Source organism: Hydractinia symbiolongicarpus, chromosome 10 (assembly GCF_029227915.1).
Source record: "Hydractinia symbiolongicarpus strain clone_291-10 chromosome 10, HSymV2.1, whole genome shotgun sequence".
In the NCBI taxonomy this organism is placed as follows: Eukaryota; Metazoa; Cnidaria; class Hydrozoa; order Anthoathecata; family Hydractiniidae; genus Hydractinia; species Hydractinia symbiolongicarpus.
In genome coordinates, this window is record NC_079884.1 from 9,185,397 (window position 1) to 9,200,658 (window position 15,262).

Genomic DNA, 15,262 nt, shown 5'->3' on the forward strand with positions numbered 1-15,262 from the left:
CATTGGTTTCTATCCCTAAGTTTGCTTTTGTTTTTTTTGTGATCTTTTTTTTCTTTTGCGAATTTTTTGAATGACTGAAATATTGTAAAATCCAACAGCTTAGTCACTACGATCTATACAATGACATCTGATGCGTATTAAATGATATAACAACTAATATATGAATGATGTAAAATCTGAATGCCAAGCAATTTTCTTTTATTCTAACTTAAAAATATTCTGTCACGCACACCATATAGTGGGGTAAAATCAGTGACAAAAATCTTAGAATACTCACTAATAACACTAATAATACTATACTAAACATTTTAGGCCTCAGACTCCCTTCAGATCTATCCAATGGCAAGATAAAAAAAGAGACAAAGAGCCTGGGGTCGAGGTTGGAATAGTACATGTAGTATAATAATATAAACTGGTACAGAGCTACGAGGTTTTAAAGTTTCACCAATTCAGAGGGCAAACATAAATTTTTTAAATAGAAAACTGTAGGAGGAAAATTTTAGGAAATCTCAAAATTAGTGAGCCACAAGCAATAAAGATCGCATCTGAGATGACAAAACTAGTTCAAAAACTCTCCACAAGATATAAAAGAATGTATAAAAAATATCCCGATTAATTTTATAATGTTAAACGCAAATTTGCAAGGATTTTTCGAAAGCATTAATTGTAAAATTGATCATTTTAATAATTTCGTTCGATTTTTAATAAATACAGAGAATATTTTTTTCATAAAGATGAATTTTCTTGTTTTTTTAAAAAAAAGGTCAAAATCCTGTTGAGATACGGACGGCCTATATACTCCTAGTCCAATCATTGAAAGATCCTTCTTTAACCGATCCACTGGGGTTGGAATTTTGAAAAAGATCATAAATACGCCAGAAGTATCGAAAATGTGAAATAAACTAGATTCGTTGTTGCTGTTTTGGAATTGTGAACGACGAGTTTCATGATTAAATTTTGCTGGCCATCCTCTTTCTTCATTTTTTTGTGTCAAAATTGTAAGTATTTCGTAAATAATTTTGTTTTATTTTTGAAAAGAGTAAGAAAAACAACAAATAGCATAATGTTACCATTTTTGGAAACTATGTTTATCTGGTTGCTATGTCCCCTTGAGCAGGGGAGTGGAACTAAAGCTTTAAATATTTAGTAAAGTATTATTAATAAGCATGCGAAGATTCACGCATTTAGCACAAATTGCAATCCCGTCCCCAGGACTTGCTAGGCTTTATATTTTTGCACGGCTTAAGTCACAAATATTTTGCATCGATTTCCCCTACTATGTCGTTCATCGATCAAATTTAATTTTAACTTCAAAAGTGTCTGCATACTTGAGCGTTACAGCCGGCGTGTATTCTAGGAAAACAACAGGAGTGGAATAACGGCTGGGTGTGGTAGTGGTTTAGAAAATGTAGGAGGGAGGTGGAACAATTTAATTACAAGCAAAGGTTATTTGACTGGATGTTTTATAAATTAAATACTTTGTTCGTCATCTCAATGAATTTATAAATGAATAAAAATAAAATAAAGAGTTGGGGTCAAGAGATGCGTTTTTTGTACAACCTCGTCCCCAGGGGCTTTTGCCTTTTTGACATTGACATGTTTAGCCGTAAAGTAAGCGCTAGCGGCTTTGACATAGGCAACACACACTGGGGACCAAGATGCTTTTTGTAAACAATAAAAATCATACTATAAAAAATTCAAACAATATTCAATACAATAATATAATATCTTAAAACTGCTTAATATTCCAAAATCGATATAAGCGCCCGGGAGGTTACTTAAATTTCAATTTGAAGGAGGTCGTTTAATCGAGGTTGAGCGTTTCGGAAAATTGACAGCTAAATCACGTGGACACGTGAAAGCGTTCAACAAAGTAGGATGTGGTCGAAAAATCGAAAAACAGGTTTGTACTTCTAATTTAGAGCAATTCAAAAAGATATCTTCTAAATTTGTTGGGGCAATACGAAAGTTCGGTGCTTGCCGAAATATGTAAGATTTTAGTTTCAGTTCAGTTCTCAGTTCCTTTCAAAGTTGTACGTAATTAATCATTCTTAAATTATTTTACAGGAAAAAAAGTATTATTAGCCAGCATTTTTTAGAATAAATACAGTAGTCCATACATTTTTAATATTATAAATATTGGAAAATGGGTTAAAATGTTTTCTTTAGCTCCAATAATAATAATAGCTATCAATAAACGCCTTCAAGATGCATTTATTAAATTCTTAGCCCTCTTTATAACATAATAGACTCAAAGAAATAATTTAAAAACGAAAGCGAATTTCTTTATGCATGACAGACATCATCTCCCAGATCTAAGTGAAGTGTTGTATTAAATGGCTTTACTAAGATATGATGACGTATATATGTTTTTAGCCATTTATGTGATATATGGGGTTTAATGAAATGAATGTTAATATCTAATATCATTGCAATTATCATTAAAAACAGCAATTGCTTTTCAGCATCAGGGAGATATCATAATTTTTGCATACTTAATGGAAACTTTAAATTTGGAATCTTCAAAACCAATAAAAGTTTTTCAAAAAAATACATTCATATGAAATCAAATTGTTAGAGGGAGGTAAGTTCTCACTTGGCTGCCTTCAATAATATATGGTTGCCGTTTAAAAGACATGCAAGCCTTCAAGATCGTCAGTTTTAATTTATCAAAAAAATGTATTTTGTGTTTTTTTTTTCATTTCTAAATATTTTCTTTTCTTTTTCTTTTTTTTGGTGAGCCCTCCTTTCCTCACTACTTGTAAGACTTATTTAGCCTGTTTCTGCCCAGATTGTTAGGCAGTTAGTCAACGACCTGGCCTGGAAACACAGCATTTGGATCTCACAGGAAGAAAAGAAAAGATTATTTTCCAGAAAAATGATTATTTGTTTTTTTGACTGGTAGCTAATTTTTTAGCAACATTCTATAATCACATATTTAAACTTGTTAAAAACTTGTAGAGTTTCGTGTGTGGGGCATCCGCGCGAGTAAGAAAAAAAGAGATTTAGAACGCCACGTTAAAGGAAGGTGGCCATCGGTCATGGAGAGTTTTATTTTTTATTAACTAAGACTTAATTCAGTTTTATCCAAAAAATTAAATTACTCAAATCTCGCTAAACATGTTTTTTTTCATTAAAGACCATCAACGCAGATTCCTCACAAGTAAACAAGCAGTAGAAATCTGATTTAATTTGTTTTGATGTGAGACAAACAAACAGACGAGGTCAGACAATCCTACGCAATCTATCACCGTTATCATACAAAGCGTAAAATAAAACTCTTTATGACGATTACTGCGTATCAGAACGCCTACTTAATCGTGGTCATGATCTGGTAATTACGATGTTACGAAATATCACGCATCAGTCACCCGCTGATAGCTTGCATAAAATGTTATCCATAAATTATTCGTTCATTCTCCTGCTTTTGATAGCTACTTATATTTGTTTTACATACCGTCTGTCTAAGATTATTTTTTTCATTCTCTGCAAAGAAGGGTGCCATCGTGAAGTCACGGAATGTTGATATGTCCTTACGAAGTAGCATTATTATTTGTGTATTACATTGTAGAGGTTGCAGTGCATATCTAATAAAACAATAATACCAGTAATAAAATGTTTTTATTTTCTTAATTAGCATTTTTAGATTTCTTTTTTTCATCGCAAAAATAACGTTTGCCAAGATTGTTATCTGCCTTTTCGCGCGTAACATGATCTGATTAAAAGTCATACACCAAAGTATCAGGTTACTTCGGCAACACTTTGTGTTAATCATACATTGTAGTTTTCAGACAATAGAACAAAGCGATAGACATCCGAATGTGAATTATATTCTTTTGTTTATTTTCCTCACCATGGTGATAATTTTGCTTCTTTTTGATTGGCGTATGCAAAAACAAATGTCATTGGAAGAACATTTTGTATGATGTTCAGCCGTTCACATAACTACATTACTTCAGGTACCATCTTGTGAATGTTTGCAGTCGCTTAAATAAGTAAATATGTAAATGCACATCCTTATTATTTAAATTGAGCGCACTCGTCTATAACGAGCCTAATCGATCAGGAATCAGGAAACAATGCACTTCTTAATCTGGCGATTAAAATATCGATCCAATTAAAAACGGTATGTGATGTTAGGTTATTTATCTCCACAAAGAGTGAATCGACGTAAACAATGTGGTATGTCACTGAACAATTTAGTCTGTGCAAAGTCATTTGAGAAATGCACACTGGAGAGAAAAACTGGATGAAACTGTTTGCTGAAGATCTGTTTAAAGAAAAATACATGAAAAAAAAAATACATACAACGCTGAGTATTTCTAATCTAATACCAAAATATGAAACGTTGGTTTTCCTTATTAGGGGTGGGTCACACTGGGTCAGCTATGGGTGGATTCTTATGCAACTATTCTTTAAGTTTAATTCTAAGCATTTATTTTATTATTGACTAATGACTTTTTTGTTGTGATTATTTTCTAATGATATATATTTATCTTTTGATTTTTTTAATTATGTTGTATTAATCTTCGTGCTATTAATAGTTTTCCACGTGTAGCCTCGTGCTGCATACTTTATCCAGCGACGAGGTGCAGAGATGACGACTTACAAAGCTCTATCAGAAATCTTACATTTTTACCTGCACCCTTCTTTAATCAGGCTATGATGTCATCAATGTTATTACCACCTATAGTGTTTAGTCCAATGGCGAAGCTTAACATCCCGCAAGCAGAAAAACAAGAAGCAGAAAATGTGTTTCGAAATTGTTAGTTGATGTGGTGTCTGTTAGCTATTTATATTTTTGTTTGATCTAAAAGTTATGATACAGACATTAATGTTGTTAGCAAACAAACGTTACAGAGTTGAACTGTTTATTGCATAATCTATCTTTTCGTTTCTTCTTTTTTATTATACTTATGGAAACTTTTTTTTTTGAAAAGTGATGAAAACAAAGAATCTATATTTAGTTGGTGAAAACACACGAAACAATTTTCTGTAATGTTTTTCAGAGCACAAAGAAATTAGATTTTGTTTTATTGTTGTTGTTTTTTATATCTATTTCAGCTTTGACAATTTCAAGTTTCTAAAGACCTTTAAGTTGACTCTATGTTAAATATTATTATAAATAAAACACAATTGTATAATTTTTGTTGCAAAATGCAACACCTAAGTTGAGCAGAATATTGCAACACTACCTAGTATATCACTTCGTAGAGTAAAACAAAACCAACTTTACAATTATTTTTATATTAGTACCAAAAAAAAAACGAACGAGAAATGAATGCACATGTAATTAGAAGTAAAAGAAACTGTTTAACCTTTAACGTTTTAATTTGAAGAGAAAAAAATCACCATCAGGAAAGAGCAAGGTCATTATGAATGGTGAAGTGGTTGTGGAAAGAGAAGAAACTGCTTTAAATTTGATGGAACCATCAGGTAAAATGCTGACGTCACGTTTTGTTTGTTTTTATTATTTGCAAGTGTTATTTTCCACTCTTTGTTCTTTCTGTTTTCTGAGTAAGGCTTGCTCACCATTACAGCGTGAAAAATATATTAAGTATATTTAAGGTATATATAAAGTATATAGAATGTAACGCAAATAAGTTCTTTACTCTTTCTTTTCCATTTATCGCTTTTTATTCACCTTACATTTTAAAGGGAATCAAGAGAATTCAAGTTCAAAGGGTTATGGGGACGTGAAACCACGGATATGCAACGCATGCGAAAAACACATTACTGAAAAGTTCTTGTTGAAAATCAGAGAGCAGTACTGGCACGAGGATTGTCTAAAATGTTGCATCTGCGCTGTAAAATTGATAGGTGGTTGTTTTACCAAAGACAAGAAGTATTACTGTAAAGATGATTACAGGCGGTGAGTTATTTCGCGCTTTTGCAGTGTGGGAAAAACAATAATTTGATAGGCATGTTTTGATAGGATGTTAGATCAAAAATCTTACAGCAGTGCATGATGAGAGATTTTGAACTAGATAGAGTACCAGATGTTTTGCGGTCAAATGTTTGAGAAGATTGCTGTATAACGATTTCTACAGTCGGAAAATAAAACACAGTTTTTTTTCTTTCAAACAAACAAAAGTATAAATGAACAATATGCAGATAAGCTGTCTGATTAAACAAATTTTCATCAAAAACAAAATCTTCAAAGAATAGTCAAAAAGTTAGATCACTTATCATCTATTTTTATGGCCTAAATAGATTATGTTTTCTTTCACATGTTGATATCATAAGCCTATGTTCGAATGATAATAATAACATATTCTACGTAAAAACAGGATCCTCCAACAATCAAGCCGTCATTTTATAGCTATTTGCTTCCAGGTGGAAGTTGAACGATTTTATTTTCACAGGGCTTGTTTTAAAAAGCGTTATTTTAATAATAAACACACCAATCACGTGATAAATGGGCGGGGCTGTTTATGGTTTCTATTGGTTCCAATGGTTCTCATTGCTAATATGTGGTATTTGCTTTGCGTGCGAGAAATGTATGTTTTTGTCCTAACTTTGAAAAAGTGCGTGTTTAAAAAAAGAATCTATCATGGAGATGTATATTCTTTTAAAGAGAGCGGGCAGTTTTACCAGACATGCAATAAGCAAGACAATATTTGTATAAAAGACAAAACACAAACTTTTTCATGTGTGACTTTCTCGATCACTTTATTTTGAGTAAATATTCATGTTTTGTTTACATGGAACATTTAAATATCAAGTAAATATTATACGACTGTAAAATCAACTCGAAGCTAACAATACTTTTTTAGAACAAACTAAACTTTCAGAGTTTTTGTAAGAACGGTTAATAAATCGAATTAAAGTTGAATGCAAAATTGCTACTCGTCTATTTAATCAGGTGGAAAGCCAAGTATGAAAAGAAATATACAGCCAAGTAAAACACGAACAGAGGGACAGATCACGAGAAGATGTGAAGAACACACTGTATATTCTATAGTATATAAACACGTAATACGAACTGAAACAACTAGTGAAAAACAAACAAGAAAAAAACGATGTGAATATAAGGATAAAACTTTAACCTAAATAATATGTACGTTTGTTTTGGGCCACACAAATAACGCAGAATTTTCCTGTTTACACTGTGTGGAAACAAAAAGTTTTAAAACCGCAATTCTAATTAGGTTGACAAAAAGATATTATCACGGATTAAAAATACCAAAATAAACTAAAATTCAACCAACTGATGGAAAAACTGAGTTGTCAATGAAACTCTACGGTGGGTCAAGTGCAAACTGTTTTTTGCACGTGGCCTGACTGCTAAAAGTGACGAATTAATTTAGTAATTATCGACTTTGGTTAATTCCTACATACTAATTTCAATAAATTACTTGGTATTGTATGCGTTGTTATGAACATTTAAAAATCGTTTAATTGATTTCCTTGTGACCTGCTAGAAATTTATAGATTTGCTGTTTAAAAAACAGCAAAATTCAATCTTGAAAAACAAACGAAAAAAAACAACACAATATTTTATGTTTTAAGTTTTGGGGACTTAATTCGATTTAATTATTTAATATAATTTAATTAATTTTATTAGACCCTAATCAGCAGAGGTTGTTTAATCTAGTTCTATGTCAGATTAACTTGGAAATAAGAAAACCAATGTTATCATTTTATCTTTAGACAGTTTTGGCATGATACAGAAAGACCTATCTCTTGTTTAAAACACTGTACTTAGAAAACCCTGTATTTAAATACTCTTTAGGTTACATGTTACGCTAAAACTTTTGAAAGCGGAAATTTCTATTTATAACTAACCACTAATAACTTTTTCTCCATGATTTTTTTGCCGACATCAGCATTACTCATCGTCTGCGAGCTTGTCTAAAAGATAAACCACAATTACGAGGCTGTATTGTCTGTGCGCGCTGATAACTGCTTTAAGAATTTTTTACGTTGGTGAACTGCATAATCAAGTTTGTCAGTATAAAACGAATTGAAAAGAGTGTAATTGGTTTTGTATTAAATACTAATTAATCCTGAGAACGTTAGTGTTTGCAAGAGTGAGTTATCGAAGTTTCTACGAGATAAAGTTTCTCTACGTTGGTTCTCTTACACCTAATGAGCATAACGATGTTATTTTTCCGGACAACACCGCATCAAATTGACTTGACCGCAACCGATTAGCAACGGAATTAATAAATGCCGTAGTCACAATTTATCCGACGAAATCGGAAATGTTTCTCGCCACTTGAAAAACAACTACCAGTGACCGTTAACATCTTGTTTGCGTTTCCGTAAACAAATTTGTTTTTTATTGTCGCAGTAAGGATGTTTGAAAAACAATCTATTTCACTTGTCTAGATCCATACCTATACATTTCTACGAAGGCATCTCATAACTCCTTCTTTCTATCGAAGAATTTCGAATTTGTGCCAAATATAGTTGTAGAAGGTTTGGAGAAGAAAAAAATATAGGATCTATGGTATAGATAAAACAGATATATTGAAGTTAGTTTGAAACCAAAAAATATCTTCGAACAAAATTCCGTTTTTATTTTTTTAGTTTGACCCCTGATGGGAAATACATTTACCTCGATAAATAGTACAGCAAACTCGATTTTTCTTGCTTAAATCTATTTTGTTAGTTTGCCATTGCTAAGCAACGGAGAGATACGAGTATCTGGCTATGTATTTGACGCACCGCCATTGAACAGTTTGAGTTGGTTGACCTACGATCTGCTACTGTGTCAACAGTCAGACACAAACATCGGTAGCGAACAACGCTTCAAAGATCTTTTATTTACCTATTTTTAAAAACTAGCTTGAAAGAAAATCTTTCCAACAATTAATTCAGCTGTAGAGAAGTGTATAATATTTATTCGTTTTTCTTTTCAATTGCAGCTTTTGTTAGACACCGCTATTTATCTAAGCAGAGAAGATCGAGTTTGTTTTTAGTTTTTCTCAACTGATCTAACATGTTCGTTTGACAGCTTTTTACTTCTTTTCATCTATTTTTTGCACTTCTTGTTTTAATGTATAAAAAGAAAAAGAGGAAAAAAAGAAAGAAAATCTATCTAAAATTTTTTATTCAATCAAGCAAGGAAGTCAGAGAGCTTTTCCCTGGTAAGAAATTTTCTAAACACTTTCAAGGACTAAAACTTTTTGTTCGCAGTTCAATAAAAATACACACAAATTGTCAATCTGGGCAAATACCTAATGTGCCTCTTGAATTGTTTATATACAAAGAATTTCGGTTGCCCTAAGTACACAAAAACTAACCAATCACAGCTGCCTCAGCTCACTGGATAGATATTTTGAGTCACGATATGCCATTCGCTCATACCTTCCTGGGTAAAGCAGTCGCGTTAACAAAAGAATCGTTGGTGTTAGGGAATGGATCATGAGTCCAGGTAATGATACAATCTTGCAAGGACTAAGTACCGAATTTTTTCATTACACTTTTTTTATATAAAAATAACACTTATAATTTTTAAGGCTCAAATTCATTAAAAAATAAACTAAATAATTGTTCGGTTTAATTTCCTTCTATAAACTGAAATTTTTTTCACATTATGTCAGATTATTTCCTTAACTTTAAAAAAAAATTTTCTGAGAGATCGTTAAAAAAGTCAGTACTTGCATTAATAACGTGTGGGACTTTTTCTTTTGCCAGAAGTACATAATATTTATTAATTAACCATACGTAGGTTATAACAAGTTGTTTAGCAAAATTATGTTTAGCATATCTTTACTGTTTCCAAATTTTATGTGCCTATAACAAAAGCAATGTCATGACATATCTTGATTAAGAGGAAGCGAAACTTGGAATTCATTCTAATTATCCTATTTGCCGCCAAAAGTGTTTTAACTCCCACCTTCTTGATTTCAAAAAATTTCCTAATTGGATCCTGAACTAAATTAAGTTTAGTTAAGACAATAGGTATGTCTGTCTGATTGAGCATGTATTTGAAAGTCCTAAGAAAAGCTGCATCAAACACTTTGTTTTATTTTATGCTTTCGTGTATGAAATCGGTTTATAGGAAATCTGCTTGCATTAGATTACCCAAAAGTAATATTTTCAAAGCAGGAGAAAGTGAATACTTTGGTGATAAAAAACTTTATACAAAAAATCTCAAAAAAATCTACAAAAAATTATACAAAAATTCGTCAGTTTCCATTTTGGTGTTCATTTTTATATCAGTTTATAAAAAAAGAGAAATAATTATTAAAAATATACCAGTCAACTATTAATGTTATTGTTTTTTTTTTCTTTAAAGTTTTTTCATCATTAAAGTATCCACTTTTTCCTGGTTTTACAAGATTAATTTTGGGTAATCAAATGCAAGAATGTTTCATATTAACCGATTTCATATGAAAAGAATATTATATTGTTATTGTTTTTAAATCAGTTTATGAAATGTTCTGTAAACATGCTATAACATTTTAACTGGGAGGGTTTCGTAAACTTCCACCAGTCAGTTTGTTTTTTACAGAGATTTTAAATATCTTTTTTAAAAACGATAAAATAAAATAAAAAACAACTTCAAAATTTTTTTGCTCTGTGAAAAACCTTTTTATTTAAAAATGGAAGTTTGCAAATTTATCATAAAAAGGCACTTGAAAAAAAGAAAGAAAACAAAAAGAAACAGATAGAGAAAGAAGTTGTATATAGATACAAATATATTTGTGGGTTGTAAGGGACACAACACCATTTTTATTATGAACCAAACCCAAGAGGATAGAACATTTATTTATCCAGACATCAGTTTTAAGTACAGGAAAAAACTTGATACGTTTCATGAAGGGCGCTTTTTCGGAACACGGCAGGTAATCACTTCCGTCATCATATCCGTCCGCCGTTTTTTGTTTTTGTGTTGTCAAATAAAACTCGACGTTTATTTGTTTTTGGATAATACAAGATTGAGATATGCTATATGTGGCTTGTTTTTTTTGCACATTAAGAAGTTAAAAAACGAAGAAAATTATCACTTAGGTGTGAACTAAGACTTAAGAAGAAATGTTTACAGATTGACTAAGTGTAAATCAGTTTGTTTGAGCTGTTTCAAGACAAACCAGACTGTATTTGTTAGTAGAGTGTGATGAAGATGCGTTTGTCTCACTGCTCATCAGAAGAGTAAGAAGTTGTAGTGTAAAATTTGTTGTTGTTGTTGTTATTGTTGTTGTTATTGTTGATGTTGTTTTTGCTGTCATTTTTGCTGTTGTTATTGTTGTTTTTGTTGTTTATTGTCGTCGTCATCATTTTTGTTGTTATTGTTGTTTTTGTTTTCATTGTTGATGCTAGTTTGTCGTTGTTGTTGTTGCTATTGTTGCGTTGTTTTCCTTGTCGCTGTTGTTTATTTTATTATTGTTGACAAGATGTGTCCGTCTACCACATTTACTTTCATTTAGGTTGTATGGTTGCAAATGCAGCGGTTGTCAAGAGCTCATTTCGCCGAACGAGCTTGTTATGAAAGCTCTTGAGAACGTCTACCATGTTAATTGTTTTAAATGCGACGAATGTGGTGATCGCTTAGAGAGAGGCGACGAATTTATTTTAAAAGAAGACAAATTATACTGCAGTGCGGATTTCAATGTTGCTGAGCAAAAATCTGACGGTAAGTTGGCTCCACTTCTACGACAAATGTTTATCTATTTTTGTATTTATTTTCTTATTTATTTTTTATTTTTTATTTGCTTCTTCAATGGTTTGTTTGTTTTGCGTGTATTTACTTGTTTTCGTTGTTTGTTAACCGTCTTCTACGTTCGATTTTTAAACAAGAAAAATGTGTTCCAAAGTACTTACTTGAACATATACCCATATATAACACACCGAACTGAACTTCATCGAACCAAAATGATGAAAATTTGATCGTATACGTTTTGAAAGCAAATAAGGTTTTTGGAATTCCGGTGTTTGGGAAGTTTTCCATGGTCGCTATCATTATGCTACAATTAAAGAATTCTTATTTCCGCTTTCGGTAATATAAGAAACACAAACTTTTTTTCCTTACACAATCATTTCTTATTTTCGTTTTTGCTTTTGTTTTCATTCGAACGCTAAAAACACCATTTAAAATTGCATAACTTCCTATTAGCGCCCTCATTTAATAATCCTCCCCACCCCGCCCAGAGTCGGGTTTTTGATGAAGTATTGATGTAAGAAAGCCTCTGACTAAGCTAATCATCGCCTTGATTGATTGATTGATTCGTATAAGTGGGGAAAATGTTTTTGAATTTAGGTAAAATTTGATGGTAATGTGTATTTTGTGTTAGTCGAAGTGGTTAAAACTGTTTCGAATATTGTTTTTGATTGCTTTAAAATTTGTTGTTAACAAATGACTGGTCATGAATTCCAAAAGCTCTTAAATTTTATAATAAATAATAAAACAGTTATTTTACCTAGTTTCTCATTAAAAAAAATGTATATACAAAAAGACAATGAAATTCCTGAATTTGCATTGCGACAAACACGAAAAAACACGATAGGATGAAACGATTAACCCGATAAGACGACAGAAATGCGATAAGACTGCACCATCAACACCATAGGACGCCTCGATAATAATAGGAGTTATTATGCGTTGTTTACCCACTAAATATTTTAGTAGAGACCCGTGATAGGACTATGAAAATATTAACTGGTAATTTTACAATGTTAGAAAATAAATGATAGCACGCAGTGTAATTATTAAGCCAAATGTCTCTTATGTTTGTATTCAATGACATATTTCAGACAGCATGTCTAAAAAATATGATCTACTTTCTAAAAAAATCAACCACTGTGACGAAACCTATTACAAGCTGATAAAGCTGTGATTTTGCTGTTTATATGAAAGCAAATATATTGTTTTGCTAAAAAGTCAGGATTCATCTCTATGGCAACGGTAAGCCTCTTAATCAAATACATTAAAAAGAGGTATACATCTGGAAATTTTTTTCTGATTAATAGATCGGACGACAAAATTCCTCCATGTCTAAAAAATATACTTGACTTTAATCCCTTACGTTTTAGTTGAAGTATTTAGCAGTGACGAAATTGACAGCATGTCGACAACAAGTCCTAAAAGTCCAAAATATGACGACAAAAATTTCGACACGGCGAACGGTTGTAAACGACCAAGAACGATTCTCACAGCGCAGCAAAGAGAAGATTTTAAAGCAGCTTTTGAAGTAACTCCGAAGCCATGCAGAAAGGTAAACAAGTCAAAAAATGCCTCGCTTATACCAATCGTAGGTAATCGAAAATATTTATAGATATATATTCTCAACTTTTTGATTTAGGTGAGGGAGCAACTTTCAAATGAAACAGGACTAAGCGTGCGAGTGGTGCAAGTGTGGTTTCAAAATCAGAGAGCAAAGGTGACAAAAATTTTTACATGTCGTCTAAGCTTCATAAAAGCGGAACAAACCTCTCTAAAGTAAATTAATTTCGTTTAGCTGAAAAAAATACAAAAAAGAAGCGAAGAAGGTGGTGATACAGATAAAATAAGGAAGGCAAACAATCAAGGAAAAATAGGAAAGAAAAAAAGATCAAAATGTGGGTAATACTTTCATACAAACCTCTCTTATTTTTGTTAAATAAAACAAAAAATAATCATTACCATTTTTTTTAATAGCAACTGGATCCACAAAATCATCGGAAGGTTCCAATAATTTTACTCTGCCTGTTTCATCAACATCGTCATTCCCGTTCTCTTTTGGCAACTTCACCAACACAGCTCCGTATTATGAAGCAGAAACGCTTAATAATAATCACAATAATCTGCTGAGTCAGCATAATACCGACTATTCAATACGAACCCCATACAACCCGTACACACGACTGCAAACAGGTTTGTTGGACAACAGCAGTAATGTTAATAATACTCATACGTCGTATGGCAACGGGTTTCATTTACCGTCAGTAACCAACGACACGCCGTCTACGCCGCCGACGACAAGTCAATTTCAATTAATGCCTCATTTAATGAATTCGTTTATCTAATAAGCTGAATTAATTGTGTACATATATAAATATATATATTTTAAAGAAAGATTATTTATGGGAAAAGTCAAAACAAGTTTTCCTCGCATCTCAATGTTAAAGTGAAAGAAGTTTGGCAGTAATAAAGATTGGTTTGGAAAATGACCATGCTAAAAACTTTGCAAGCTGTTTTGGTTCCAAAAAAAACCATTTTTTAGCTATTTAGCTATTTTTGTTATTGTTGTTTAATTGTAGATTCGGTGCACAATTTATTTTTTAGAACAGAGTTCCCATTTTGTTCTATTTATTTTAGGCTAGTGATTCTTGTCTGATTTACTTCAACATTTGAGACATCCAAAAATCTTAAAGGAGATGAAGTACAGAGCAAAAGCCCTAAAAAGCACAAAAACTGTGCACTCGTGGTTCATGGATATCCCTATTACACAATTTCTACGCATTGGTGAAATTCTTTCAACTCCCTCCCCCCTACTTTAGCCATCATTGCACCAGCAAGCGAACGTGGCTGGTTTGCTTTTAGGGAAATTACGTGTTATTTTATTCTTGTAAAGAAAAAATTATTTTTCTGTTACTTGACTGGTAGTGTAGATATACTAAAAGTATATCCATGCTGGTAGCTAGTTGAGTTATTTAGAAATATGTAAATTTGATGTTTAAATTGCTGAAAATAGAAAGATTAGTTAATAAAATTGAAAAGTGATTTTAATTACCTATCTTGCTCAAGTAGCCGTCACCCCCTCGCACCACCTCTCCACCCCCTTTGCTTTTGATTTATTAACTAAAATCCGAATTTTTTGGATCCAGCGCATTTTTTACAAAGTCAGGAGCTTGTAAAATTTCATATTTTCTATTAAACTTTGAAGGATGATTTTTAAAATAATGCTTTCCGTCGCAGAGCTTCTTGCTTAGGGTCACCTTAACAAAGCGGCAAACATACCTTATTGATCCAAACGTTGTCAGTCCCAAAGCGACGAAATTGTTAGAGGGTGACAAAAACCTTTGGCCTACAATAATATACGCCAGAGAATAGTTTGGACCGCGTTCAGAACTGATCTCTCGCATCAACCAAGGAATAACATTTTGAAATAATTTTCCAAATATTTCTGAATTGTCATTAATGTTTTGCACCCATTCTGAGTACCCATAAAACACAATAGTCCGCCGAATTTATAAATAAAATACTAAACTTTTTCTCAAGTTTTATATATTTTAAACATTTAACAACTAGGCACTTAACTCTAATTCTTCCGTGCTCTCCAGCGGATTGTTCCATAATGCAGGCATTGTGGAAAGTGCAGCTAGCGCATTT

General features: G+C 32.1%; 1 protein-coding gene across 3 annotated transcripts; it reads left to right on the forward strand.

Annotated features, from left to right (window-relative positions):
* The first annotated feature begins 5,243 nt into the window (after positions 1-5,243).
* Positions 5,244-14,668, forward strand: LOC130612286 (LIM homeobox transcription factor 1-beta-like). 3 transcript variants are annotated; one of them, XM_057433594.1, is made up of 7 exons: positions 5,244-5,436; positions 5,659-5,872; positions 11,382-11,587; positions 12,985-13,166; positions 13,254-13,331; positions 13,410-13,509; positions 13,589-14,668. In XM_057433594.1, exons 1-7 carry the CDS (start codon positions 5,376-5,378, stop codon positions 13,954-13,956), a joined length of 1,209 nt encoding a protein of 402 aa, XP_057289577.1. In that variant the 5' UTR covers positions 5,244-5,375; the 3' UTR covers positions 13,957-14,668. The 3 variants fall into 3 exon arrangements, with proteins under 3 accessions (XP_057289577.1, XP_057289579.1, XP_057289578.1); XM_057433596.1 differs by lacking the exons at positions 5,244-5,436; positions 5,659-5,872 and adding an exon at positions 9,128-9,382 and having other exon boundaries at positions 13,589-14,667; XM_057433595.1 differs by lacking the exons at positions 5,244-5,436; positions 5,659-5,872 and adding an exon at positions 10,337-11,106 and having other exon boundaries at positions 13,589-14,667.
* Positions 14,669-15,262: the final 594 nt, after the last annotated feature.

Coding starts and splice junctions, on each gene's coding strand:
- LOC130612286 (XM_057433594.1), top strand. CDS start 5,376: ATGAATGGTGAAGTGGTTGTGGAAAGAGAAGAAACTGCTTTAAATTTG. Junction 13,332..13,409: donor TTCAAAATCAGAGAGCAAAG/GTGACAAAAATT, acceptor AATTTCGTTTAG/CTGAAAAAAATACAAAAAAG. Junction 13,510..13,588: donor AAAGAAAAAAAGATCAAAAT/GTGGGTAATACT, acceptor TTTTTTTAATAG/CAACTGGATCCACAAAATCA.